General features: G+C 35.4%; 4 protein-coding genes across 11 annotated transcripts; 3 read left to right on the top strand and 1 right to left on the bottom strand.

The window, feature by feature from the left end:
• The first annotated feature begins 508 nt into the window (after positions 1-508).
• Positions 509-8691, top strand: LOC124431540 (ionotropic receptor 25a). Of its 7 annotated transcripts, none has more exons than XM_046979580.1 (8): positions 509-1363; positions 1504-3322; positions 3932-4541; positions 4633-5786; positions 6111-6943; positions 7044-7373; positions 7468-7574; positions 8481-8691. In XM_046979580.1, exons 3-8 carry the CDS (start codon positions 4397-4399, stop codon positions 8522-8524), a joined length of 2613 nt encoding a protein of 870 aa, XP_046835536.1. In that variant the 5' UTR covers positions 509-1363; positions 1504-3322; positions 3932-4396; the 3' UTR covers positions 8525-8691. The 7 variants fall into 7 exon arrangements, with proteins under 7 accessions (XP_046835536.1, XP_046835537.1, XP_046835534.1 ...); XM_046979578.1 differs by lacking the exon at positions 8481-8691 and having other exon boundaries at positions 511-1363; positions 1504-1883; positions 2109-3322; positions 7468-8035; XM_046979577.1 differs by lacking the exon at positions 8481-8691 and having other exon boundaries at positions 511-1363; positions 1504-2765; positions 2889-3322; positions 7468-8035.
• An 11-nt stretch (positions 8692-8702) lies between these two features.
• LOC124431542 (mitochondrial RNA pseudouridine synthase Rpusd4-like) lies at positions 8703-10584 on the top strand. Its single transcript, XM_046979587.1, has 5 exons — positions 8703-9133; positions 9234-9420; positions 9484-9682; positions 9762-10283; positions 10374-10584. Exons 1-4 carry the CDS (start codon positions 8896-8898, stop codon positions 10248-10250), a joined length of 1113 nt encoding a protein of 370 aa, XP_046835543.1. The 5' UTR covers positions 8703-8895; the 3' UTR covers positions 10251-10283; positions 10374-10584.
• LOC124431543 lies at positions 10501-11270 on the bottom strand. The gene is made up of 2 exons (XM_046979588.1): positions 10916-11270; positions 10501-10824 (listed from the first exon to the last, which is right to left on the bottom strand). Exons 1-2 carry the CDS (start codon positions 10954-10956, stop codon positions 10569-10571), a joined length of 297 nt encoding a protein of 98 aa, XP_046835544.1. The 5' UTR covers positions 10957-11270; the 3' UTR covers positions 10501-10568.
• A 3035-nt stretch (positions 11271-14305) lies between these two features.
• On the top strand, positions 14306-23347 carry LOC124431428 (alkaline phosphatase 4-like). 2 transcript variants are annotated; one of them, XM_046979342.1, is made up of 8 exons: positions 14306-14470; positions 15871-15972; positions 16618-16838; positions 17731-17923; positions 19439-19605; positions 19971-20282; positions 21189-21618; positions 22018-23347. In XM_046979342.1, the coding sequence occupies exons 2-8, from the start codon at positions 15888-15890 to the stop codon at positions 22245-22247; spliced, it is 1638 nt and encodes a 545-aa protein (XP_046835298.1). In that variant the 5' UTR covers positions 14306-14470; positions 15871-15887; the 3' UTR covers positions 22248-23347. The 2 variants fall into 2 exon arrangements, with proteins under 2 accessions (XP_046835298.1, XP_046835299.1); XM_046979343.1 differs by having other exon boundaries at positions 16499-16838.
• The last annotated feature ends 4631 nt before the right edge of the window (positions 23348-27978 follow it).

Genomic DNA, 27978 nt, shown 5'->3' with positions numbered 1-27978 from the left:
AGCAGCGTCGCATATAAGAGGGCAAACTTTGCATAACGACGGGAAAACGTGTAATTAAAAATTTTACTTGTTCGTTCATTTTCTAGAAAAAACAAGTAGAAATCTGATAAAATGCGAGACGATGATTACGAACATTATACTACATATATATCTATATTACTTATATCGCTCATCTCCTTTGAATAGTTTCGATCGATCTTTTTTCAAAGCTACGTACCAAAGGGAGTTGATTAAAGGCGATCGAAGAGAAATAGGTATTTAATTAAAATCAATGGAGCTTTCATCGAGAAGAATTACGCCGTACCTATGTTCCGGTATACCAGTATTTCGTGATATATAAAATGAATTTCTAATCGTGGCTAATAATATTCATTGGTCAAAGTAATCATACAAAGTAATCGCAAAAAAAGACGCTCCCCGTTATATATGATATATTGCATCGATATACTCGTATATCTATTGTTAAATTCATATGTATTTAGAAGAGAGAGAGAGAGAGAGAGAGAGAGAGAGAGAGAGAGAGAGAGAGAGAGAGAGGGAGTTCATATATAACGTGCAAATTGCGATTCGATCTCGACTGCTTTCTGTCACTCGCGTACACCTTCGCGTGTCGTTGCTTTTCTTCGATTAGTTTAATGTTCGAGCGATAAGTGGATAAATTTTAAAAGTAATTCTAGGATCGTTCAATATTTTTTTCCTTTCTTTTCTTTCTTTCCCTTTTCTTCTTTTTCAACGATTATTAATGATTCGCGTTAGTTACTTGTGGTATAGTCGACAGAGTCAGTTTCATTTTTAACTCAACTAATTTCGACGGACGAACGCGTTCTCTTTTCCTTTCGAAATGGAGGAAGAGCGAGCGAGCGAGCGAGAGAGAGAGAGAGAGAGAGAGAGAGAGAGAGAGAGAGAGAGAGAGAGAGATGTCGAAAAAAAATATTTACAGATTACTTCGATTAATCTTCGGAGTGATGTAGCCGTACGTACTTGAATACACCTTTTACACTTGCCCCTGCACTAGATAAAGTGAAAATAATATCTATCGTTTTTTCCTTTTTGTTCCTTCTTTAAACGACAAGCAAGCTTCATTTATTTGACCTACTTGCGAAAGTAAATTCGAATAAATTGAAAAGAATTGCTGATGAGCACAAACACAAGAATAGGAAGTAAGCAGTAGATTGACATTATTTGTTGGACGAACGTTTGCTGTGTGCGCCTTCCCATGGAAACGATTCTTTGAGGAAAATAAAAAAAAAAAAAAAAGAAAAAAAGAAAAAGAGAAAAGGAAACAAGTTGAAACATGATCATCTATGAGATTCGTTCTGCATTCGTTCATCCATCCTCGAGCGACAACTTTTCAACTTAAGACGTAAGTGTACGTAAGAAATGTTCTTATAACGTCCATCGTAGCCGCTGGATCGAACAAACTAGCATTGAATAAAAAGACAAAAGATATATTTTTGTTATCGGACAACAATAACGATTAATAACGTTTTCTTCGTACCGTAGCATACGAAATGCAGCCAAAGGAGAAAAGCAGCCGGAGAAAAGCAGCCGGAGGAGAAGCAGCCGGAGGAAAATTGCAGCGTGGAAATTGTGACAAAGGAGAATAAACTACAATGCCTGAATGATTATTGACTGTCGTTGCTGCAACGGGTTACGAGATGATATCCTTTTGATTAAAATTTCTTTTTGATTTCCATCCTCGGCCGAAGAGATGACGTATTTTCGTGCATCGAATTACGAAAGGAAAAAAAAGAGAAGAAAAAGAAACGAAAGGAAAAAGAAAAGAAAAAAGAACAAACAAAACGATACTTGCTTCTTACGCGATACAAAGAAACACGAAATAATGAGATTAACCTTTTCGTCTGGTTTCCGTATAATCCTAGGTAAGAATCTGACCTCGATTTCAAATGCTTTTTCCTTTATTTACAGTGACGAAAGTGTAGCTCCGATGTCATCGCGCATCACTTTGTAATCCGTCACGTTGAAGGATTTAATAATTCGAGCGTTAATTAATTTTCCTTAAAGTTGATTTTGGCACGTTGAATCATTCGCCGAGTCGAGCATACCTTTTATTTCTTTCTTTCTTTCTTTTTTCATGGCTCTCTCAGCAATATACAAGCGGTATATCGCGAAGGCCGGTTGCATAAATTAAACTCGCACGGTTTCGTGGATCTTGCACCTAGATAAGTAGTTTCCATGCTGAAAACCAAGAGAATGCACTTTAATATCCCTATCGCAAAGCACGATAACTTTAAGAAGAAAGATAATGAAGGTAATAATGCATCCGATTTCAAGCGATTAAATCGTATTCGTACCGATTTTACGAACTTTCGTCTTGCCTTTTTTGTATTTTTACACGTCGCGTAGATTTCTTCTTTCCAATTCGTTTCTAAAAAGAAGCAGAGAAAACTGAATGTGTCATTTAAGTAACTAAGCTTTCGAGGGAAAAAAGATGCCTGGGAATATCTCATCTCGGGTCGCAGCCGTGGTTCCAAAAACCTTTCGCCATGTACGACAAGTCCGCCAGTTGAAGTCCGATTACTGCATCGATCTTCTCAGGGAACCGCAACGTATTCTGAACTTGAAATCAGAGAGAGCCTTACTATAACAAATAAACTCCTTCGAATGAAGAAGTACTAATGGGGAATGAGTTGGAAGATTGGACCAATAAGTGTGTTCGGCAATATCAGATCGGATATTCGACCATTTACCGACTTATTCTTTTTTACTTCTATAAAGGACGGAACTAACAACATTTTGTACGTGTAAGTAGAAACGAGTAAGGCATATCGGAATATAACTGACTAGAGAAGAATTGAGCGTTGCGATCCTAAGGACAAGTTCTTTATTGTCACTTTTTACCTCGTGCTTTTCAAATTTAATCGTAGCTCCAAGAATAATTCAATGCTTTGGTCTCCGTTTCGTCTTATCTGAAAGCACAGGATACGAAAGAGATTTTTGCTGAAAATGTTTGGAAAATCGATTGCGGACATGTAATGTAGTGATAAACGATGCAATCGGATTGAATTGAAAGGTACATGGATCACGTTAACACTCGTAGGCATAACTTCTTCATCTCGAAATATGATATTTCGTTTTTTACATATCCGACGTACACATATGGCATATTATATCTCAAGCATAATATTATCATGGGGATATAAAAGAAAAAAGAAGAAAACAAGACAAACTAAAACTCTACAAATGGTTTTATCTAATCGGTATCGGAGTTAAGTCCTTAACGTCGACCCATTCGATTACGGTTTACCATTAACCGAAGGACCCTATTTATGTATTTCCTGGCTCGTCCAATTAACGAAGGGTAAATTGTCGTCATTCTAACCTTCAGCTATAGCGATTCGTAGCTGGGATCCATTAGCAGCGCGATGCACTTAGCAATATAAACGTGCATATCTACATGCATACATACATACATACATACATACATGCATATATATATATATATACATGTATATAGGATACGTAGATATATAAGACTGACCGAGCCTTCTTTACTTCTTCTCAAAACTTTGTTATCTCGTCTTTATGTCGGACCGACGCTAATACCTATAATGGACTGAATAAAGTTGCTTTATCACAGCTAAAAATATCACGAATTAATGTCGCATTATCGTAAGGGGAGAATTTTGAAAAAGTTTCGTTCAAGATTATTATCTCGTATATGTATCGTACGATTAGAATGTTCCACGTAAGTTTAATGAACGCTCGTGACTGTAAGTGATTCATTAATAAATAAGCCTTTTATAAGTATATACGTATACGTATATAATTTAACTGAAAAATTTATATGAGAGATCTGCCAAATGCGAATCGGCAAATATAATATAAATATATATATATATATATATATATATATATATATATATATACACACACATATACATGTATAAACATCCAGATAATATTTTAGACGTTTATGCAGTAAACGAAAATTTTCGGAATAATTGTTAATCGGAACGTATCTGTCGGATGTCAAAATAAACGAAGGAGAAATATAAGAAGAAAGGGAATGTTGTTAACGATCGGATAATAATTAGGATGTCAATAATATATAGATCCTTTGTAAAAATAAAGGCAAGAAAGTCCAAAGGATTGATTGGGTCATCCCCGAGGCAACCGATGGGGCAAACAAAAATAAGCGAAGCACCGAGCATAGTTCCAGTTCGAATACTAGTCTTGTCCGGAGAAGAGGCCTTGCCCGATAATAGACCTTCGCATAGACGAATATCGTGTGCCCATCATTTCTATAAGCCTTTGTCAATCGTCAAATCAATTTGCGACGCGAATAGAGAATCTAGAAGGGAGGGGCAAGGATCCTGGGCAAGGATCTTATTTGAAATTGAAACGAAAGCGTTTAACGGTGCGATCCTCGACCATGAACTTTGCCTTTCCTACGTTAATCACCTTCGTCATTTATGTTCTTTCGCCTAAATACGGTCAAAGTCCGGTCGATGCTCAAGCAATGGTAAATAAGGCGACGAGGAAAGGCATCGTAACGAATTCAAGACCGGTTAATATCTGTACGTGTTACCCTTTAATATTTTCTTTTATATAAAAATGAAAATAACGAACCGATCGATAATAATAGATGAAAACAAATGCTCTTTTCAGTCGTGATCAACGACGAGGCCAACGAGATAGCTAACGCGAGCATAGAGGCGGCCCTGAAAACGCTTCGTGATAAATATCAAGGTCACTTAGGTCAAGTTTATTCGGTGCAAGCGAACGGATCCGATCCCCAGGATTCTCTCCATCGGATATGCGACGCTTGGGAAAATGCAATCGGCAAGAGTACGGGGAACGCACCGGATTTCGTTTTATCAACGGCGATCGCCGGTTGGACCGTAGAAGCGTCGAACTCGTTCTCGAGTGCACTCGGCTTGCCAACGTTGTCCGGCCAATTTGGACAAGAGGAGGACTTGCGTTATTGGAGTAACTTGGACCAAGAGAAGAGGTCCTATCTCGTGCAGGTAATGCCTCCGGCTGATTTGGTGCCCTGGATCATTCGAAAATTGGCCATTTACCTTAAAATCACAAACGCCGCGATATTATTTGATCGTAACTTTGACATGAGCTACAAGTACAACAGTCTCCTGCTGAACGTGCCGACGAGACACGTGATAAACAACATCGCGGAAACCGTCGACGCCATGAAGGAACAACTTTCGGGTATGCGAGATTTGGACGTTGTGAATTATTTTATTCTGGGTGAGGGAAAGACCATTGACATGGTTCTTAAAACTGCGGAAGCTTTAAATTTTACCGGTCGCAAGTACGGTTGGTTCGCCTTGACCATGGAAAAAGATATCTGGCCAAATTGCAATTGCAAAAATATCAGTCTCCTATTCATGAAACCGGAATTGAGAGAGACGGATGATACGTCGAGCGCCGACGATTCTCTCGAAGCTATTCTACCTAGTCCCTTTTTATCGTCCGCCTTTTATTACGATTTGACATTGCTCGGCGTTGAAAGCATGAAATCGGCGATAGAACGCGAGGAGTGGCCGGTCGTACCTTCTCATATCGGTTGCGATGATTACAACGGCAACAACACACCGAGCAGAAATTTTGATTTTCTCGAGAAGCTTCGGGCTACGTCGAAGAATATGACGCCAACTTATGCAGCTTTCAAATGGGGCGAAAAGAATGGAGAGCACGGGGTCGATTTTCGAATGTCCATCAATTTGGTCTACATCGAGAAGGAGACGTTGACTTCCACCGAGAGTACCGGAAGTTGGTCGGCTGGATTAGACTCACCGTTGGAGGTAAGTTGTAGTCAAATATTGGTACCCTCAAATGTCAAGCTTCGCTCGACTTGATTCTTTGAGGCTTGCCTAAAGCAAGAGCTATCGCATCAAGGTCAATCGCAAGGAGATCAATCGAGAACGTTCGTCGCGTCCGATGCAGGCGGAGATCATTCAGAGATTAATCTTTCTAGAGATAGTTACACTTAATAAAAGGAATTTCTATATACTTCGTAGAAAAAATTTCCTTCCCCATTATATTATCTTTTCCCCCGCTATTATATTAATTCGCCCATTCTCGTTGAGGAATACGTTTTGGAAAAGTATGATACGTCTTGTTTTAAGGTCATCAACAATGTCATCGTAAACAGCACGGCGGTGACGAGCTACAGGGTCGTGACGGTTATCCATCCGCCGTTCGTCATGTACAAGGAGGAGACAGGCGAGTGGTATGGGTTTTGCATCGATCTACTCAACGAGATACGCCAGACCGTCGAGTTCGAATACGACATACGACCGATAGATGATTACGGCGAGATGAGCGAGAATGGCAGTTGGAACGGTATGATAAAAGAGCTAATGGAGAAACGAGCGGATATCGCGCTCGGCACTCTCTGGGTTATGGCGGAGAGAGAGAAGGTCGTTGACTTTACCGTCCCTTATTACGATCTCGTTGGTTTAACGATAATGATGTTGAAACCAAAAACTCAAACGTCCCTTTTCAAGTTCCTCACTGTCCTGGAAAACGAGGTTTGGTTTTGCATACTCGCCGCTTACTTCTTCACGAGCTTCCTCATGTGGGTCTTCGATCGTTGGTCACCCTACAGCTATCAAAATAATCGTGAAAAGTATAAGGACGACGACGAGAAGAGAGAGTTCAATCTGAAGGAGTGTCTCTGGTTCTGTATGACCTCGTTGACACCCCAGGGCGGTGGGGAGGCACCAAAAAATCTCTCGGGACGTCTCGTCGCTGCTACCTGGTGGCTCTTTGGTTTCATCATAATCGCCTCTTACACGGCGAATCTTGCCGCGTTTCTCACGGTCTCTAGGCTCGACACGCCGATCGAATCTTTGGACGATCTTAGCAAACAATATAAGATACAGTATGCGCCAGTTAAAAATTCTGCGGCGTATATTTACTTCGAGAGGATGGCTCACATCGAGGCTCGATTTTACGAGTAAGTTCAAACGAGAAACTTCCAATTGAGATATTCAGATATTCAGATATTGAGTGGTGTTCACGTCGCGAGACATTAACTCTTTAATTAAATGTTGCAGAATATGGAAGGATATGAGCTTGAACGATAGCTTGTCGGAAGTGGAAAGGGCAAAATTGGCCGTCTGGGAGTATCCCGTCAGCGATAAGTACACGAAAATGTTTCAGGCTATGAAAGAGGCTAATTTCCCGGCTACCGCGGAAGAGGCAATTAGACGGGTTCTTCGTATTGATTCGAATAATGAATTCGCCTACATCGAGGATGCATCGACGATCAAGTATCTCGCTATGACGAATTGCGATGTTATGCAAGTAGGAGAAGAATTCTCGAGGAAGCCTTACGCTATTGCCGTGCAACAAGGCTCACCGTTGAAGGAACAATTTAACAATGCGTACGTAAATAGACGTAAATATAATTTATTTCGTTCCTTATATAATTCACAGGATAATAGTTGTAATAGGTTATTATCTATTTTCAATACGTAGCATTTTAATATTGTTGAATAAGAGAAAATTGGAGAAACTAAAGGACAAATGGTGGAAACGTAATCCCGAAAGGAAGGACTGCGGGAAGGAGGACGAGCAGAGCGATGGTATTAGCATTCACAATATCGGTGGTGTCTTCGTAGTGATTTTCGTGGGCATCGCTTTCGCTTGTTTAACATTAGCTTTCGAATATTGGTGGTATCGTTATCGACCAAAAGCCATTAAAGCCTCGAGTCGGCAAATCGCCTCGACTCCGAACGGCAAAGCTGGGAAAGCCGTAAGACCAATAAGATTCAATTTACAACCGGCACCCACTCAAGGCTTTCAAGCCGCTCGATTTAAGTCGAGGTTTTGAATGTATCCTGCTTTATACACATGCATACGTACTTTATACACATCATACATATCGATATGAGTTTTTGCGTTATATGAGTTGTGCGCGCATGGCCGCTCTGTATATCTTATCATATCGCCGATATATTCATATTTATCTATCGAATATTGTGTCTCATACGTCAGTATGGCTCTAAAAGATTTTCTAATTAAAATAGAATATTGCCTTTCTCAACCGTATCCTTTTCTAACCCCTCTCCGTCAATCCTTAACTCTCCGCCTCTTTGCCAACGCACCGAGGGGGGGGGGGGGATTTGTTTTTACTAACGCGTTGCCACGTATGTTACATACTTTCCTCGTTTTAAGAATGAAACTGGGCAATAAGGCATTCTTTGCCAAACAAAAGGCAAAAGAAGAAAATTTCTATACTGTCGCTATTTGTTATTTTTCTTACCTGGAATAAAAAAAGTTCCATCATTTATATCAGTCACAATGAGAAAGATTTTTTACAACAAGTTGCAAATGACGGAAAAGAACAGATTTATCCTTCCGATCGTATTTTGGGATCTATACTTGTTTGGCAACTTTTGGAAAACTTTCTGTTGTAAAATTTCCGCCATAACGCAATAAGCTGCATACTCAATTAAGTCTCATTGGCATTGGCTTATTTTTTTTTATAGATAACCCGTTCGAGAATCAGCCAATCGGCTTTCATTTCTCCTAAATGCATCGCACGCACGCAACGCCAGGACTGCGCAGGCGCAGTTTCGTGCGTACATGGCGCACGAGGAAGAAAGACAAAAGAAACTGTCGAGAAAGTATTTATATATGTAAATTTGGCTCTTTGTCATAAATGTTTTTTAATAATTAATGTTGCGTTTATTTTTTCAACGTAACACACACACACACACATATATATATATATATATATATATATATATATATATATATGTGTATATATTGGGAGGTGTTATCAATGGATGCTTCGATAAATATATTTAAGGTTACAAAGTTGTATTCAATGTGAAAAGGAAAAGTATTCTTTAGTTTTATTTTATACGAGACGCAGTAACAATTTCGTCGGGATTTTATGCGATGGGGACAGGAAATATTAATATGCCGAATGTGATATTAAAATTTTCCTTTTTGGCACCATTACGTACTTGCACGACAAAGAAACAGCGTCAGAAATTTCTTAATAGACATTTCACTGACGACGTAAAGTATACCGTGAAAAAAGAGAAAATCATTCATCCCTATCGCAAGTTGCACCCATGGAAATCTCATGAAAGCTTCTCTCAACACTTGTTAAATAATGTTATATACAACAAAGGTTAGAGAAATTGTATATGTATTTATTATTTACATAGTTGCTCAGATTCAACAAGAATATTATCACTTCTCTTCTTTATTACCTTTCTTTTTGTTTACAGATGGATTGGTTGCGATAAATAAACCATACGGCATATCAGCCAGAAAGCCAACGATTGTAAATAAAAATAATTTCAATGTTTATTCCATAGTGCCAAATAGCGTGGATTATACCTTAGAAGATAGTATGCCATTTTTAGCAGAGAAATTAGGATATACCGAACTGATTATAGTTAAAACACCAGAAAAGTAAGTTTTCTTATAGGAGAAATATTTTTCTGATGTTTATAATGTGTTTGGCATTAACTGCAGATTTATGAGCGGCGTAACGCTATTAGCTGCGAATAAAACGTTGCAAGATGCTATAAATTCTTCTTATCAGAGTTCGATAGGAATGAAAATTCTTAATAAGACATATTGGACTGTTACTTCAAGAGTACCAAGTCAAATAAAAGGAGTGGAACATTTGTGCATGTCGAAGCTGTTTAATCGATCAGAATCTGAAAACAGGGTAACTTTATTTTGTACCGTGCTTATATTGCGCCTATGTACCAATTTTATTTACTTTATTCCATATTATAAATTTATAGGTAGTAATTGAAGAGAAATGGAGTAAGAAAGCGGAAAAGCGGCGAGAAATAAAAGTGTTAAATATCGAATTTAAAATCATCTCAAATTCAACGAACAACCTAAGTTCCTTAATAGAGATGAAAGCGTCAACCATAAAATGGCATGCTTTACGTTTGTTCGCTTCAACCAGATTGTATACTCCAATTCTGGGAGATAATATTTATGGATCTAGAATACAAAATATCGCAGGCAAATGGTTATTAGTAAGTCCATTTGCAAAGACAAATAATAATTTAGCAGAAGTGAATCCTAAACTGTTGGAAATATTATATTTAACTAAAGCTAAACGGGAGCTAATACCTTGTCACGTTCATGCTCGAAGCGTAATTTTACCAAAATTCAAGGGCGAATCTTTGACGATAGAAGCACCGCTAACATTGCCATTCGACTGGACTTGCAGGCAGTTGAAATTTAAGAACATACCCGAATTAAGGGATATCAACGAATAGGAAGTCTTCCTCGCGAGCTCGACAACAGCATGTATATATATATATATATATATATATATATATATATATATATATATATATATATATATATATATATATATATATATATATATATATATATATATATATATATATATATATATATGCGGCGCTGGAATATTTTCATCGCATGTGAATCCCATTTGTGAGACACATTGTGGATCACAAATTTGTCGGACAAAGGAATGATAAGAAATAAAAATTATTAATATTCATTATTTCAACATATATTTAATAGAGACATTTAATGAACTACTCGAGAGATATTGTGTAAAATAATTAATGACTTAAGACATGTTTGCCTTTTAATATTCTTCTCATAAGAATTCGTCTACCCGCAGGCGTAGACATCCTTGCATGCCATCCCAATCTAGTAACTCGTTTGTACTCTGAAGGTTTTGGAAAGTTATACCTCGGTTTCGTTATGTAGAAGAATTTTGTTCTGGCGGATGTGAAATTCCATTGACACTGATTCGGCGGTCCAAGATTCGGTACATTCAACGATCGAACGAGCCCATTGCTTGACGTATTGCGTCTATTGGGAAGAGGAATTTTTAAGAATAATCTCATTAAATACGCAGACACTGACGTAAACGAAATATATAAATAAACGAAATGGGACGTACGGTAATGCAGTTAAAATGCTAGAAACGAAGCGGCTGAACATCCTTTAAGACGTTTGCCTATTGAGATACTCGAAAGATATGGACCGTACGAAGGTTAGTACAGCTAAATAGTCTTCAATACTGTTTCTCCTGCTAAGAGATGACGCTCGCGAAAAGACGAACTGTGGCGACCTCGTAGCGACTGTTACGCCACCTCCGGCAAGACGCATAACTAACACGCTACCAAAACTCGGCCCACGTGGGAAAGACCAACCAAACAAAGTGAGAGCAAACAACGAAGAAATCATACATTCTTTCTTTGATTCTTCTTAAGACCACAGCCACAACTAAACTGTATTCCTAACCAAAGTTAAATAAATATATCGCAATTATTGCTTCATGTGCAAAGTTTCTTTCTACATCGTCGATGAAAAATCCCCACACGAATCGATGAATTATTTGCCTATCTGCAGGCGTAATTCATTTATTAATATCAATTTTTTTGATTTCATATAGAACGTGCGAGGATAAAAAAAGGAGTAATAATTTTTAACGTTCAAAACGTTACGTTTTGATTAATGACCGGACGAATCTAACAGATCCATAATAGGATATTAAATGTCTAAGTAACGAAGATTAAAAGTTTTAGCCACGGTAGATATTTATCAAACTGATAACTGTACGCGCGTAATAATTCATAATGCATACGTAAATAATATCGAAAATAATAATATAATGACTCGACGGAAAGATGTGCATTTACTTAGAGATTAATCGAAAACCGGCATAATGCTCTTTAGCCCTTAGATAATTATCAAACATCTCGTCGTTCACGATAATTATCACACATCATTCTTCATAGAAGTCGTCCTTTCCTGACTTTCACGTGATCGAGTCAAAAGGTGCACGTCGATGCCTCTCCAAGATCATGGAATGTCTTGTTCGAGCATATAATACCCGATTCCGATTAATCGTCCTGTAGTTTTCTCGAATTACGCGAACGTAAAGACGAGATATGCATCTAAGTGCTATCATTCTCGTGCACGATGTTCGTCACGTGCTTACGTACGAACCTGTCGCATCACGCTCTCGATACAATCTTTTATATATTTCTTGTTTTCGCAAAGTAGAAACTTCGAGCGACTTTGAAAGACGGTATCAAGTTAGCTTTCCTCAATCTCGTTTCATAACTCCTACCGAGATAGAAATTATTATAGATACGCAAACATTATTTATTCATGCGTGTATTCTTTTCTCTTACACTAGCGAGAAAAAAGTAATTTTTAGATCGTTATCTTTAGATCTAAGAGAAAAGACGAACTTGATGGATATTAAAAAACATGTTATTTCATTTTCATATCTGTATAAATATATATGGTATCTTTAAATGTTATATTAAATATTACAATTTAAGGGAATTCACAGATAAGCCGTTAGATATCGGTCTTTTTGGTAATTGGAGAACGCTTGTGCATACACCGGAGCCGAATGCGTTTCCCTTTTTCGTCTTTTTTTTCGTTTTACGCAATAACGTGGACATTTGGATTTTATACTCGGCGGATCGCGTAGAAGCCGTTCACTTTTATACCCGGGCGCGAATCAGCTCTGCTCCTGGATATGTGGATATGAGACCGATCCTTTGATTCTTACCCGATCGGAAAAAAGAACGGCGTTGAGGAACTGGAAGGTGTTACCATTACATCCCTCTGCGGAAGCCATGTATAATCCGTTCCATCCGTGCTAATGCGCGGATAACATTCGTAGAATTGGCGAATGGCTGGTGCCCGTTTAGGACCCACAGTAAAAGCAAATAATCCTAATCAAAATTGATCATCGACCGTTTTAATCGGCCTTATCGTCGGCCGACATGACGAGAAAGTAGTCCGAACGATCGTTTCCTTTCTTTTTTTCTTTCTCAAATATTAAGTAAAATGTCCTATCGGTGTCGACACGATGGCGTAATAACGATACGATGACGGTTAATAATAAATTATGAAAAGTGAAGATCAATTTTTTTTAATTCGAGCGAATCATAGCCCTCGACTCGTTTTCGAGGAAAAAAGATGTGATTTTGAGATGTGCTCGAAGGAAAGCGTCCTTCCTACGATAAATATAAAAAATCTGTTACGAGCAAGTACCATTCGTAGGCACGATCGCACGTTTGCTCAGACGTACCGTCAAGTTAAATCTTTATAATAAATATCTACAAAATCATCGTTCCTTTGGGAAACAGTAATTTGATAAGAACAGTGTATGTACGTCAAGAAGAAGGAAAAGATTGAAAACGATCTCATAAGTTATTAATAAGACGCAACTCGTTCTAATGCGTGTAATCAATTCAGGATGCTCAACGAACGCTGGAAAGAAGATCCGTTGCAATGATCTATCAGCTATTAAGAACGAAGAGAGCAATATTGTTCGTTGAAAATTAATTCAAAGTACGCTTGTATCACGAAGATCTCTCTGTATGAAACGATAAGAGTTATCTTCAAAGATCCATAGAATAAATTAAACCTGTATATTCAACGTATTAATATGTTCTACTTTCGAAAACATATGGATTTATAAATTTTCCTCTTTGACCGTATTTCTTTCTTACTTCTTATTTCTCGTTATTGAGAAGAAAAGAGTAGGAAAAGAATAGAAAGAAGAAGAAAGAAAAGAAAAAGGCGTGTCGATGAAAAATCTACGAAAGAAGTTTCGGAAACCTTGAAAGAGATAAAAAAGAGAATAAACTATCGTTCGTGCGTAGAAACAGTAACGACTTTAGTCCAAGTCATTCAGGTCTATGTAGAATCACTCTCGGATAAACGTAAAGAAACTCCTTTCATATTTTTTTCACATTAAGTGACTACTGTAATATCTTTGTGCCCATAACGGGTTTCTGTATATATATATATATGTGTGTGTGTGTGTGTGTGTGTGTGTGTGTGTGTGTGTGTGTGTGTGTGTATGTATATATATACATATTAAGTCATGTAGCGCTTTGAACTCTCATACTCATGCATATATATTTGTACTTTTTCTTTCTTTACCTCACAAAATTAATTCTCCATATCCAAAGGTTAATGTTCATTAAGTAGAAGTTTTATTTATTGTTAGTATAGTATAATTCTATTGGCATAGGTCGTAGTATTATTTTTTCAAAGAGTTTTCTAATTTCCAGTTGAAAAATTAGAAAGAGCGAAAGAAACAATTTGGCCACTAGACGAATATATTTATTTGGTTGGTGGGTCGCGCTCACGAATTAATCTATCCTGGACATAAGACATAATGACATTGAGTTCTCTTCAATTACGGTCGGATTAGCAAAGCACGAGGGGTCCCCCCCCTTCCGTACAGAATCCGTACCCAGTGTCCCTTGCACGCTCTCTCCACCTCGTGCACAATCTGCCACGGCCTTTGAAACGCTATATAAAGTGACAAACTTCCTCGGTGGCTCGGTATTAGCGTTAACACGGTATCACGATACGACCGGCTGTGTTTCGTCGGTCCTTGGACTCGGTCGGCGAGAAATCACGACAGAAAGAACGAACAATATAACGATAAACATACAACAATATCAATCATCTCGAGGTTTTTATTTTTTTTCCGATTGTTTCGAGTGTGTGATTTCTCTCTCTCTCTCTCTCTCTCTCTCTCTCTCTCTCTCTCTCTCTGTGTGTGTGTGTGTGTGTATGCATGTGTGTCTTTTGATCGAAGCAAAACTCTCCCGATTACAAGAGTTTGAATGATTTTTCAAAAAAGACGATAAATATTTTCCAACTAATAAAAGAAAAAGAAAGAGGATAAGCACGTGTTCGTGATATATTGGAAATTCGTTAGAAAGTTTCGTTCGAGATTGATTCCGTGATAATACATACTAAGTAGATACATACTTATTTTGTTTATCAACGATCGCGATTTTGAAGATACTTCGATAATCGATACGATAACCCTTTGGAGTGATACTAATTTTCTTTACGTAAGGACAAATATAGGTTACTCGTCTATTACCACCACGCGAGCAATGCCGTTGATGGTACGATATCGTCGTACATGCTAATCGATCGGGCATCCTATACATACATACTTACATACATATATGAAACTTTATATTCCACTCTATTCTCTCTTTCTCTTTATTTATTTTCTTTTATATTTATTTTAACAAATGAGAAATACTTGATCGAAGCGATAACTTTGTTTTATCTGCTTGGTAAAAAATTTAGCACTTTATGAACAATCGTTAAATTTGTCATTTTACATTTTGTAACATCCGTTTATCGAGTTCTCTGTATGAAACGACGTAATACGAGATATATTTGGAATTATCGATTCTCTCTTTTCCTCTAACCCTTTTGTGTTTTATTGAGAGTCGGAAAAAACTTTCGAATCACAAACTTTCGTGTGTATGTGTGTGTGAAACATGTCTTGTTGAATATGTAAGATACAGCAACTTCTTTTCATCTCTCTTTCTTGAGATTAAAATATGATAAATGAAATTGGAATATGAATTCGACCATCTTAGGATTTACTACTTGTAGAAATTACAGCAAGAAACGATATATATTATCCGATCGTATTAGATCACACGATGTAATCTTCTGCAAAAGAATTCTAGCAATCATTTTCAACGTTCGATTTAAATCGATTTTATACGCTTGTTACGCAGATGTTATATAATTATTATCGACTGTTAGCGAATAGTTCTTTTTCTAAGAAGGAGAAAAAAAACTAAAGCAACGTATTTCCAATTATTCTCCAAGTAATTATTAAGAAACGTCAGGATTCACGAGAATATAAAGAGGATAACTTATTACCTTTGTTGTTGCATTTGGTCGATAACTTAAAGTGGACAATTTTTAATTGCAAGAGTTACGAAACTATAGGCAAAGTTGGAAGGATGATGTGTTGTTGAACGCAAACAAATTGTTCACCTTAAAAATTGTCGTGAAAAAACTATATTCTAACGACAATTTTTTTTTACTTTACAGATTGAAAAGTCATAAATATGAAACGTCTCGTCGCGCTAATTTGCATAACACTAAGTCTTCAGGATTCCACGGCCTTACGAATGGGATCCATGGATTACGAAGGTATGTTAAAATTATAATGCTTGTTCAGAGCTTTTTAATCTCTTACACCTTAACTATATCGTTTCTTCGATTATTTTAATACTTTGCATTTATCGACGATTTATGCGATTTATAAGGCAATTTCTTTCCATTACCTCAAATAAGATTGAGAAGAATAAAAAATACAAATAAACGGTTATTTTTCAAATAATAATTAGATATCATAGATTGATTTATCATCAAAATAATTTCCATTTTTTTTTTGATTCGCACCAAATAAAATGTAAATTCATCGAAATATATACACCGAAGATACATATATACGTAAACATGCGCGCTGCTCCTCCGAAGCATATCTATCTACGTGGCATAAATCGCGAGCTTTTGTTTTTTTGTTTTTTTTTTTGTTTTTTTGCTTTTTTCCCTCCTATAAAGAAGAATAAAATGCGGATCATTAACGATCCTGCTTATTATGTTGTATTAACACTATGTATGTGAGTAGATGTCTGCATTTCGTTCGAATATCTTATGACATGGAAATAAATAGGTAGAGATAAAAGGGGAGAAAAAACTCGACATAAAAAGAAACAGAAAAAGTGCGATTGTTATCGCGAAAGAAAAGAATTATTCCATTGGCAACGAAGCGAAACTCTGATCTCTTATCAGACATGTCCTTCTGGATGAAGTCCGGACAAGAAAATCTGCAAAGGATCTTGGCACATCGGGACATCGAGAATCGTGCCAAGAACGTGATCGTATTCATCGGTGATGGAATGGGCATTAGCACGATAACAGCTGGCAGAATTTTGACGGGACAGTCGAAGGGTCTCTCCGGTGAAGAGTACAAACTCGTTTTCGAAGATTTCCCCAGTACTGGCTTTTCCAAGGTATTTTCATACTTTATTATGACACCCTATCTAGCAACGGAAGCAGATATTGTTTTCATTTACATGCATACTTATGCATAAGAGAGGAAAGAATTTGTTATGCGTAAGAAAGCTAAACTTTTTTTTCTTTCTTTTTATATACATACATACATACATACATACGTACGTACATACGTACATACGTACATACGTACATACGTACATCTGTCTGTCTGTCTGTCTGTCTGCGTGCGTGCGCGCGTGTGTGTACATATATATATATATATATATATATATATATATATACACATATATATACATATATATATACACACACACACTATTTCAAGGAGAATTTCATTCGTTATGTTCTTTTTTTTGCAGTCACAGCGACAACGTTGTTCTTCGTTTTATCTTTTTGATAGACGTCCGACAGTCGTTAAGAGACAGATATCACGCGTAATTATCGAATATGCCGGGCAACGTTCCGCATACGCGAGATAATCTCTTTGTCCGAGTACTTGATTATAAAAATGTCAGAAGCGCGAGTTGTTTTACATAAGCTCGAGAAAAAATAGTAGCACTAAATCACAATGTCATTGGCGAATCTATCTGGTATCAATCTTGTTATATTTTCCTTTTCAGTCAGGATGAAACGTGACTAATTGGACATTCTTTCGTTTGAATTTATTTACTTGTATCGTATTCGTTCGTTCTCGTCTCGTTGAAGTGGACATCGCTTAATTGTCTCTCATACGTCGTTATTCAAATCGATGGTTAAACGAATGCAAAAAAAAACTCTTTACTTATATTTAATAATAGATGTATGCATGCAGATAAACTATTTATATTTAACGCGTTTTATCTCGATTATTATTTTTTTTACGATTTTACTGCCTATCTACTATTTCAGACATACAATGTTGATAAGCAAGTACCAGATTCAGCAGGCACGGCCACAGCGATGTTTTCCGGCGTAAAGTGCCGATATCGTGTTATCGGATACGATGCTAAGGCACGTTACAATCATTGCGATAAAGCGATCAATCAATTGAGTAAATTAACCACGATCGCTGATTGGGCCCAAGAGAGTGGTATGGACACAGGTGAGTGTGCCTTGTCGTATTCTTTGTTCCTTTTCATTCTTCCATGTGAAAAATTCCGTGTGATCAAATATATGTAAAGCGAAATGTCTTTGGTGAAACCATTTAAAGCTCTATAATAAAACGAAGATCGTAATGTTTGTTTGGCTTGTCTTGATAACGACAAAAGAAAAAAAAAAAAAAAAAAAAAAAAATACCAAAAAAGAAGGAAAGAGAAAACGAAAAGAAGGAAAGAAGAAAAAAAAAGAAAAAGAAAAGGAACGAATTTTACATCTAGCGGATATCTTAGAGGACTTTTAGGGAGTCAACGAGTGATAACGTAATTCGAATGTAATTAAACGTAATAAAATGTTAATTCGCGTAGCGACGAGAAATTTACTTTTTACGCAGAAGCGCGTATAAACGTATTCTACATATGTATATGAGTTTATTTGAGGATTAAAAGTAATGCGAACTTGAACGCGTTGATCGTCTTCGATGCTCGCTAATCCATTAATTCGGTCTACATAAAGCGCCATGGACATTCGAGTACGTAATTAAGTATCTGTGTTGAGTCGACCTTGTTAAGAATTGCGTCTACACAGTGAAAGTACTTACGTTCAATAAGCCGGGGAGGTCGTGAGCCGACCTTCTCTGTTATCGAGGACGATTTTACCACGACCATGACTGATTTCTCCTTTCGGGAAATGAAAGAAAATTTTATGCATCGAGCATCGACGAGCATCGACGTGCATCCCCGCCTCGCCTCGCCTCGCCTCGCCTCGCCTCGCCTCGCCTCGCCTCGCCTCGCCGCAGGTTCGACATATCGTTTGCTATCTCGCTGACTCGAATCCTAATTTATCTACGTTCTTATTGTTTACATTCAACAGCTGTACAAAATTTAACGATAATCGAACGCGTAGATTTTTGTCCGTAATTAAAAAATGAGCGAGCATGTTGAAAAATAGGAATTTTTACTTACTGTTCGCTATTATCGATTCTGTTCTGATTAATTTCGTTCGCAAAATTAAATTCGATTCACGAAATTCTCATGACTCATTTGAAGTTGTGATTGATCGTGAATTTTTGAAATCAAAGATGGAGAAAAAAAGTCACGCGCAGTTTTTTTTATCGCATATCCAGTTCAATGACTTTTCTTAAATAAGCGATCTCATAAACACCGATCTATTTCATTGAAAAGTGTAAAATATACTTTCTCCTTGTCCAATTTGATTCGTTATCTGGTTCGCATGTATGGATATAATTCGAGAGTTTCGAATTCTAGTTAAAATTCTCTTATATGCAACGATATAATATGATAATGATAATATAATTATTTTTTGCTATTCATTAATTCTTATCTATCATATTTTTTATTATGACCTTTTGCGTGGAAGGAAAAATCAAAAGAATCAAAAACAAGTTCATAATATAGATAAATAAGAGGGAAAAAATATTCTCGATCGTTACGATTCGAAAGGTTAAGCGTGGCAACGATAAAAATTCAAAATCAATTCAGATTATAGAGTCATTTTGTAGGTTTCGTCACTACGACCCGCGTGACCCACGCGACTCCAGCGGGGCTCTATGCTCACGTGAATAATCGTGATTGGGAGTGCGATTCGGAGATACCAAAGGAGTATCGAGAATGTACAAAAGATATAGCTAGGCAGCTCGTCGAGGACGCACCAGGAAACGGTTTCAAGGTAAATATATTTCCAAATTGATTCTACTCCCATCATTTTACCGGATCAAAAGTCTTTTTTGAGAGTTGGCTGCCTTTTATGGAAGATATTATATGCTGCCCTTTCAATCATCGATCCTAAGTGTCGTGATGGTCTTTCGTTCGTAAGGAAAAAAAAAAGAAAAGAAGAAAAAAAAAAAAAGAAAAAAACAAAAAGAAAAACAGAACGTGCAATAGAGATTTTTGGATTTGAGCTTCGGGATTAGATGTGTGATTAGATCGATAACAGCGACACTATTATTGTTCGTATATTCCCGTAAAAGATTATGCTATAAGAGAGAAATTAATCTATAAGATCGAATTTAATCAAATTGAAATGACCATCAGGTGATAATGGGCGGTGGAGCTCAACATATGGGTATGACTTCGGGAACGATCGACAAAGGTACCTGTATCAGGAACGACGGTAGGAATTTGGCCGAGACGTGGATAAAAAATAATCCCGATGGGAAAGTGGTGATCGACATTGACGATCTAATGTCCGTTGACATTGGTAGTACCAGCAAGATTATGGGGATCTTTGCACCTAGTCACTTGCCTTATCGCGCTGAGAAGAATAAAAACGTTCCGTCCTTGGCGAACATGACGATGCAGGCTATCAGATTGCTCAGAAAAAATAAAAATGGATTCCTCCTGATGGTAAGTCTCGTCTTGATAATAATAATTAAAAAAATATATTTATATATATCAAGCAAAAAGAAAGGAAAAGATGGGAAAAATCAAGTGGAAGGTTACGTGGCAAGCCAATAATTTGTTGATTTCGCCTAATTTCTTACTAGAATTAAAGTTTCCCGGATGCTTCTCAAGGCAGTAGTACTTGTTCAGATAATTCTATGCGTAACTTTAGAAGTTGATGTAGCGGCACAGTGGCTTTACTTTAACGACTTCTTAATCATAAAGTGCGTATTACAGTAGAACATTCAGGAACGATTCATTGTTTGCACCGACTTGATAACGTTATGATACTCCTATATCATCGTATTAAATTGGTAGCATGGATTTAGCTTTAGTAAGTAGACGAAACGATATACGTAAGATAATAGTTTCGTGAAGTGTTTGTATGATAATTCTAATGAAATTTAATAATTTACTTTTTGAACACGAAGAGAGATTATTTAGAAAATGAAGAGAGATTTTCAAATCGTCCAATTATTTCCAAACAAGAGTAACCTTAGTTTAAGAGTAAAGTTAAAAAATTGTAAAGAGTAAAATATTATCAACTCTATTACATAATCTTCTTAGCGAAGAACTTGAATGCGAATAGAGGGTTACAAAAGTTGTAAAATTATCCATGGGTATAGTATGATTCACTTACAGCTTTAGCGCTGTGGTTGGATCGTTAATACAATCCTCTCTCTCTCTCTCTCTCTCTCTCTCTAACGGATGATTCGCCAGCAGCGAGCAAAGATTTCGCCGAACTTGTTTCAACTACATCAGGCATTCAAGATCAATGTCAATCACACATTGATATAGTCACACTTTAGACGTACTTGCATACATATATTTGTTGCAACGACACATATTAATACTCTACTCGTTTGTTAGGTCGAAGGTGGAAAGATAGACATAGCACATCACCAAAACTATGCAGAGCTGGCACTTCGCGAATTATCTGAACTTGAAGAAGCTGTGAACGTTGCCCTAAAACAGGTGAAACTGGACGAGACTTTGATAATCGTTACCGCCGATCATTCTCATTCTTTTACGGTGAATGGCTATCCTGATAGAGGCAACGACATACTTGGATTAGCAAGTAACATGGCCAATCCGGATAACCAAAGATACGAAACACTTACTTATGCTAATGGTCCAGGATTTTTTTATCATCGTCGAAACGACAGTAATAACGTCAATGAGACCTGGATAAACTTAGAAGAAAGCAGAAATCGTGACGATATATTTTATATGCACATGGCTGCTCAATATCTGAAGGACGATACTCATGGTGGTGAAGACGTTGGAGTTTACGCTATTGGTAAACGCTATTTATAAAAGAAGAAAAACAAAAAAGAAGCAAAAAAGAATATTTCTAACAAAAATATATTAAATTCATTTTGATTTAACTCTTAAATTCATATAATTGAGGAAATCTTTGTCGATATCTATGAAAGCTATTATTGAAATGGATCTATCGCATTATGTTATATTTTTGCAATATTATTTATCCAATTTTTACTTCACTCAGACGAATTAATATTAAAGATTCTATGCTTCTGAATTTATTAGTATAATATTTTCATCTTTCTAAATATTTAAAAAGAAAAAATCATGCATTAAGAAGTTAATCTATTACTCTTATACATTTCTTTTTTTTTTCTTTGATTGACCTATTTCATTCATCCTATCTATTAAATATCCAATTTATTATTTTTAGGTCCCTACTCTCATCTCTTCCGTAGTACATTCGAACAAAACTACATAGCTCATGTGATAGCTTATGCGGCTTGTTTCAAAGACTGGCCATCGCACTGTGATAGTGCGTACAGTCGGTACTTTTACGAGTTGTCGAACACGAGGGGACGATCAACGGCAGCGTCGAGTTTCGCTCCTACGTACACGATATTCACGATACTTATCTTGATGTCAACTTTGATGAGGCCTTGATGAAGGATCATCCTCGTTCGTAGCAGTCAGCACAGTTTATTACATTTTTCTTTGTCCAAATCGTATCAATGAATTACCATAATCAAAATTTTAAGAAGCCTTGTACCACGATTCTCTTTTTCTCTCTTTCTATCTCTAAATACGCACACATAATATACATATATATTTAATTATTTATTTCGCGATAAACAAGTAAAAGTTTTCGAATTTATCCAATATATAAATTAAAAACATATATATACGCGCACACACACACACACACACACACACACATATATATATATATATATATTTTTAATTTATATTAAAATTTTCATTACAAGCTTCTTAAACTTTCCAAACGAACAGTACATGATATCTTGATATTATGATACGGTTACAAAAGATTGAAGAAAAAACATTTTGTTTGTTTGAATATAAGAAATAATTTTGTCTTTTGTATCTTTGGCATAAATTCTTCTTCTTCGATGGGAAAAGAATGTCAGATGATCATTAATCGCATGCTCGAATACTGTTATATTGCTAGTATACTCTAATTAACACGAGGCCAAATATCCACATTGTGATTGTTACATTATTATTTTGTGTAATATTTATCGAACGGTACAGATAGTTTTCAACCTGTATGTATTTTAAAATAGTTATATAATATAAGTGACAATTTTATGCCCACAATGTATACACATATGTACTTTCATATGTATGCATGGATAAATAATCATTCTGATGTTGCAACGTTTTCTGTTTAGCATACTGTTGGCTCTCAGTTGATTAAAATACTTTGGGTTTTTATCAGAAAATGCTTCTTTGAATTCTGTTGTAATATGTTGAGCCAATTCAATATGCATTATATTTGTCGAACCCGTATCAAAATAAGAAATTTAAATTACTTTAAGAAAATATTTTATATACGTATGCGTTTATAATATTGTAAAATTTCTCACCTAATTACAATTATTTAATTTTTAGCATGTATATCCACGTAACCTTGAAGTTTTACATGGCTTCTGTCACTGTTTGTATTGTGCTTTTTAATATTCTTTGAATTCAATGTTAATTCAATGTAAAATATGTTGAAAAAATAAATTTTTTAAAAGAAATCGAAAATATTATAGAACAAAAGTTCTCTATATAACACGGCATATATAATAAGACTACAATGGGACACATTAACTTGTACAACGCAATAGATAGTTTGTTAAAATTAATGTCTAACTTTTTAATTAAATTTAATTAAAATTTCTTGTAGGTGAAGTTATTTGCATACGCTTTATACGAAGAGCAGCAACAATAAAAATACATGGTAGTTGCTAACGAATGGGTCTGAATGAGAGTTGATATATTAATCGAATACAATGAATAAGAACCGGATAAAAATCCAAGAGTATTATTAACATAGAATAAAATTAACTAAATTTATGAATAAATATGTATATGAATATAAAGTGTAAATGTGATTTGTGTATTCAAAATATAAATACTGTATGTATTGAAGTCTAATATAATATAAAATAAGATTAATAATCCATAAACGATTAAATTAAGCTAATGAAACATATAATATAAATGAGAAGCTAGATGAACCGGAATTAATGAAGAGAGGAGAGGTCTGAACACATCCGGCAAGTTACGAGAACTGCGTAACACGTTAGTAAGAACGAACAGGAAAGTCGTGTCAAGGTTCTCAAACGTCCTTTGATTGTTTACATCTGCTTTGCCCTATATGTACTTACTTCTTAAATTCTCAAAGTGCTATATATACAAACACATACATTGCGATTGCTTTTTGTTTTTATCGTGTTTCCGAAGACTGGACATTCGTAAACATTATTAGCGGGAGAGCTTTCAACCTATTATTTATACTTTAATACTATCTCTCTCTCTTTCTATTTTAATAGTATCGCCGTATTTATTTGAAAACCGATAGACTTACGTGTGTGTGTAGGCTGATTGCGTTTCAAATATTATTTCCATCTTACTACATAGTTTTATTAGTTTGTACGCTACTCGGAAAGCTGATAAATATTAGAACGATATTAGTAGAGTAGAAAATTAATATGCAAATTTATATGCATGCAGTAAATACCGATATTTGTATCTCTACGTAAGAAAGATATCTATATATATATATATATAGATATATATATATATATATATATATATATATATATATATATATATATATATACAAAGATATATATGAAAATAGTATATACGACGAAATAAAACCGAACACGATTATATCGATAGGTAACGAAAATAAGGCTGGAAAATTTAAGAAATAAGTATGGCATCATAGCTGCAAAGGAGAAGCCAAAACGCCGATAATATTATCGCGAATATCTTTTCAACAAGACGACGCAATGACTTGCGAACATACATGCGTAGAAATCGCATTTTGAGAAATCGATTGATACATAAAATTAAGTTGTACGTTAAAAAAGAATACACTAATAACTTGTAATTAACGAGAGAACGAAGGTCTGCTCCGACTGATAGGACGATATAATTCCAAATGGCGGAATAACCAATAGCGAGAAGACTAGGTGGACCTACGCGCAAGCGCAGTACGTCACCTGTAACTCGTCAGCTTCACACCCCGCGAAACATGTAATTTTTTGATTTTTCATAGGAAAATATGGAAACATTAAAAATATGATATAGTAATTTAAAAATTATCTAAACGGATACTACGTTAGCGGAAAATATTAAAAATATTTAATCATTAAAATTCGACAGTTATAATTAAATAATAGGAAAAAAATTTTAATAATTTATATTTTCGATAATTTTATAATTATTTAAATAACGTATAATGAATATGGACTAAAATGGATCAGTATTTAAACGTTATTGCATTCATATTAATATTAGATTGCTCGTAACACGCGTAAAACATAAAATAATATTAATTTAATATTAAATTCATTTCAATTAATGATCACACAGTTGTTGGCTACATGTAATATCGATAAAAACGAACGATAGGTTGACTTTGACGAATATCGAAAGAGTTTTCTTTAGCGTTCCGAAGGAAAACATCGAAATTCTCTCTTTCCATACAGTTAAACAGAGTCAGTATCCTTTCCTACTGCGAGGAGCAAACGTTAAAATAGAGTATTTGCATACACCTACATATAATCATCTTACAGATACGAATATTTTATCAAGGTTTAAAGAAAGTTCAAGCGCAATTTTAATTTCGGAGCGGTTTTCTATTGTAATATAAACATAAACGCACTTTTTCACGACTTTGACAGTTCGCGGCTTAGTTTGCTCTTGCACTCCGACGTGTGCACTTCGTGATTCTATTTTCTAAACGCTAAAGATTATAAATTAACATTTCCGGTATTTTTTTAATTATTTATACGGTTTTTATAGCACGCGGGATAGAATAGAATAATATTTAAACAATAGTTCATTTATTTAAATATTGAAAAGTCTGAATCGCGCGCGGGACTAGAAATAATTTTAATATAAACTTCTATTACTTTTAAAATTTTAATTTCGGAGCGGTTTTCTCTGGTAATATAAACATAAACGCACTTTTACACGACTTTGAGAGTTCGCGACTTAGTTTGCTCTTGCACTCCGACGTGTGCACCTCGTAATTCTCTTTTCTAAACGCTAAAGATTATAAATTAATATTTTCGGTAATTTTATAATTATTTATACTGTTTTTATAGCACGCGGGATAGAATAGAGTAATATTTAAACAATAGTTCATTTATTTAAACAATAAAAACTCTGAATCGCGCGCGGGACTTAAAACAATTTTAATATAAACTTCTAGTACTTCAAAATTTTAATTTCGGAGCGGTTTTCTCTGGTAATATAAACATAAACGCACTTTTACACGACTTTGACAGTTCGCGACTTAGTTTGCTCTTGCACTCCGACGTGTGCACTTCGTGATTCTATTTTCTAAACGCTAAAGATTATAAATTAACATTTCCGGTATTTTCTTAATTATTTATACGGTTTTTATAGCACGCGGGATAGAATAGAGTAATATTTAAACAATTGTTCATTTATTTAAACAATAAAAACTCTGAATCGCGCGCGGGACTTAAAATAATTTTAATATAAACTTCTAGTACTTAAAAATTTTAATTTCGGAGCGGTTTTCTCTGGTAATATAAACATAAACGCTCTTTTACACGACTTTGACAGTTCGCGACTTAGTTTGCTCTTGCACTCCGACGTGTGCACTTCGTGATTCTCTTTTCTAAACGCTAAAGATTATAAATTAACATTTCCGGTAATTTTATAATTATTAATACGGTTTTTATAGCACGCGGGATTGAATAGAGTAATATTTAAACAATAGTTCATTTATTTAGACAATAAAAACTCTGAATCGCGCGCGGGACTTAAAATAATTTTAATATAAACTTCTAGTACTTAAAAATTTTAATTTCGGAGCGGTTTTCTCTGGTAATATAAACATAAACGCACTTTTTCACGACATTGACAGTTCGCGACTTAGTTTGCTCTTCCACTCCGACGTGTGCACTTCGTGATTCTCTTTTCTAAACGCTAATACTATTAAATTAATATTTTCGGTAATTTTATAATTATCTAAACGATTTTTATAGCACGCGGGATAGAATAGTTTAATATTTTAACAATTGTTCATTTATTTAAACAATAAAAACTCTGAATCGTGCGCGGGACTTAAAATAATTTTAATATAAACTTCTAGTACTTAAAAATTTTAATTTCGGAGCGGTTTTCTCTTGAGACATAAACATAAACGCACTTTTACACGACTTTGAGAGTTCGCGGCTTAGTTTGCTCTTGCACTCCGACGTGTGCACTTCGTGATTCTATTTTCTAAACGCTAATACTATTAAATTAATATTTTCGGTAATTTTATAATTATTTATACGGTTTTTATAGCACGCGGGATAGAATAGAGTAATATTTAAACAATTGTTCATTTATTTAAACAATAAAAACTCTGAATCGTGCGCGGGTCTTAAAATAATTTTAATATAAACTTCTAGTACTTAAAAATTTTAATTTCGGAGCGGTTTTCTCTGGTAATATAAACATAAACGCACTTTTACACGACTTTGAGAGTTCGCGGCTTAGTTTGCTCTTGCACTCCGACGTGTGCACGTCGTGATTCTCTTTTCTAAACGCTAATACTATTAAATTAATATTTTCGGTAATTTTATAATTATTTATACGGATTTTATAGCACGCGGGATAGAATAGAGTAATATTTAAACAATAGTTCATTTATTTAAACAATAAAAACTCTGAATCGCGCGCGGGACTTAAAATAATTTTAATATAAACTTCTAGTACTTAAAAATTTTAATTTCGGAGCGGTTTTCTCTGGTAATATAAACATAAACGCTCTTTTACACGACTTTGACAGTTCGCGACTTAGTTTGCTCTTGCACTCCGACGTGTGCACCTCGTGATTCTCTTTTCTAAACGCTAAAGATTATAAATTAACCTTTCCGGTAATTTTGTAATTATTTATACGGTTTTTATAGCACGCGGGATAGAATAGAGTAATATTTAAACAATAGTTCATTTATTTAAACAATAAAAACTCTGAATCGCGCGCGGGACTTAAAATAATTTTAATATAAACTTCTAGTACTTAAAAATTTTAATTTCGGAGCGGTTTTCTCTTGAGACATAAACATAAACGCACTTTTACACGACTTTGAGAGTTCGCGGCTTAGTTTGCTCTTGCACTCCGACGTGTGCA

Source organism: Vespa crabro, chromosome 21, assembly GCF_910589235.1.
Source record: "Vespa crabro chromosome 21, iyVesCrab1.2, whole genome shotgun sequence".
NCBI lineage: Eukaryota > Metazoa > Arthropoda > Insecta > Hymenoptera > Vespidae > Vespa > Vespa crabro.
The sequence above is the reverse complement of the archived record's forward strand: the minus strand, read 5'-3'. Positions and strand labels throughout refer to the sequence as shown.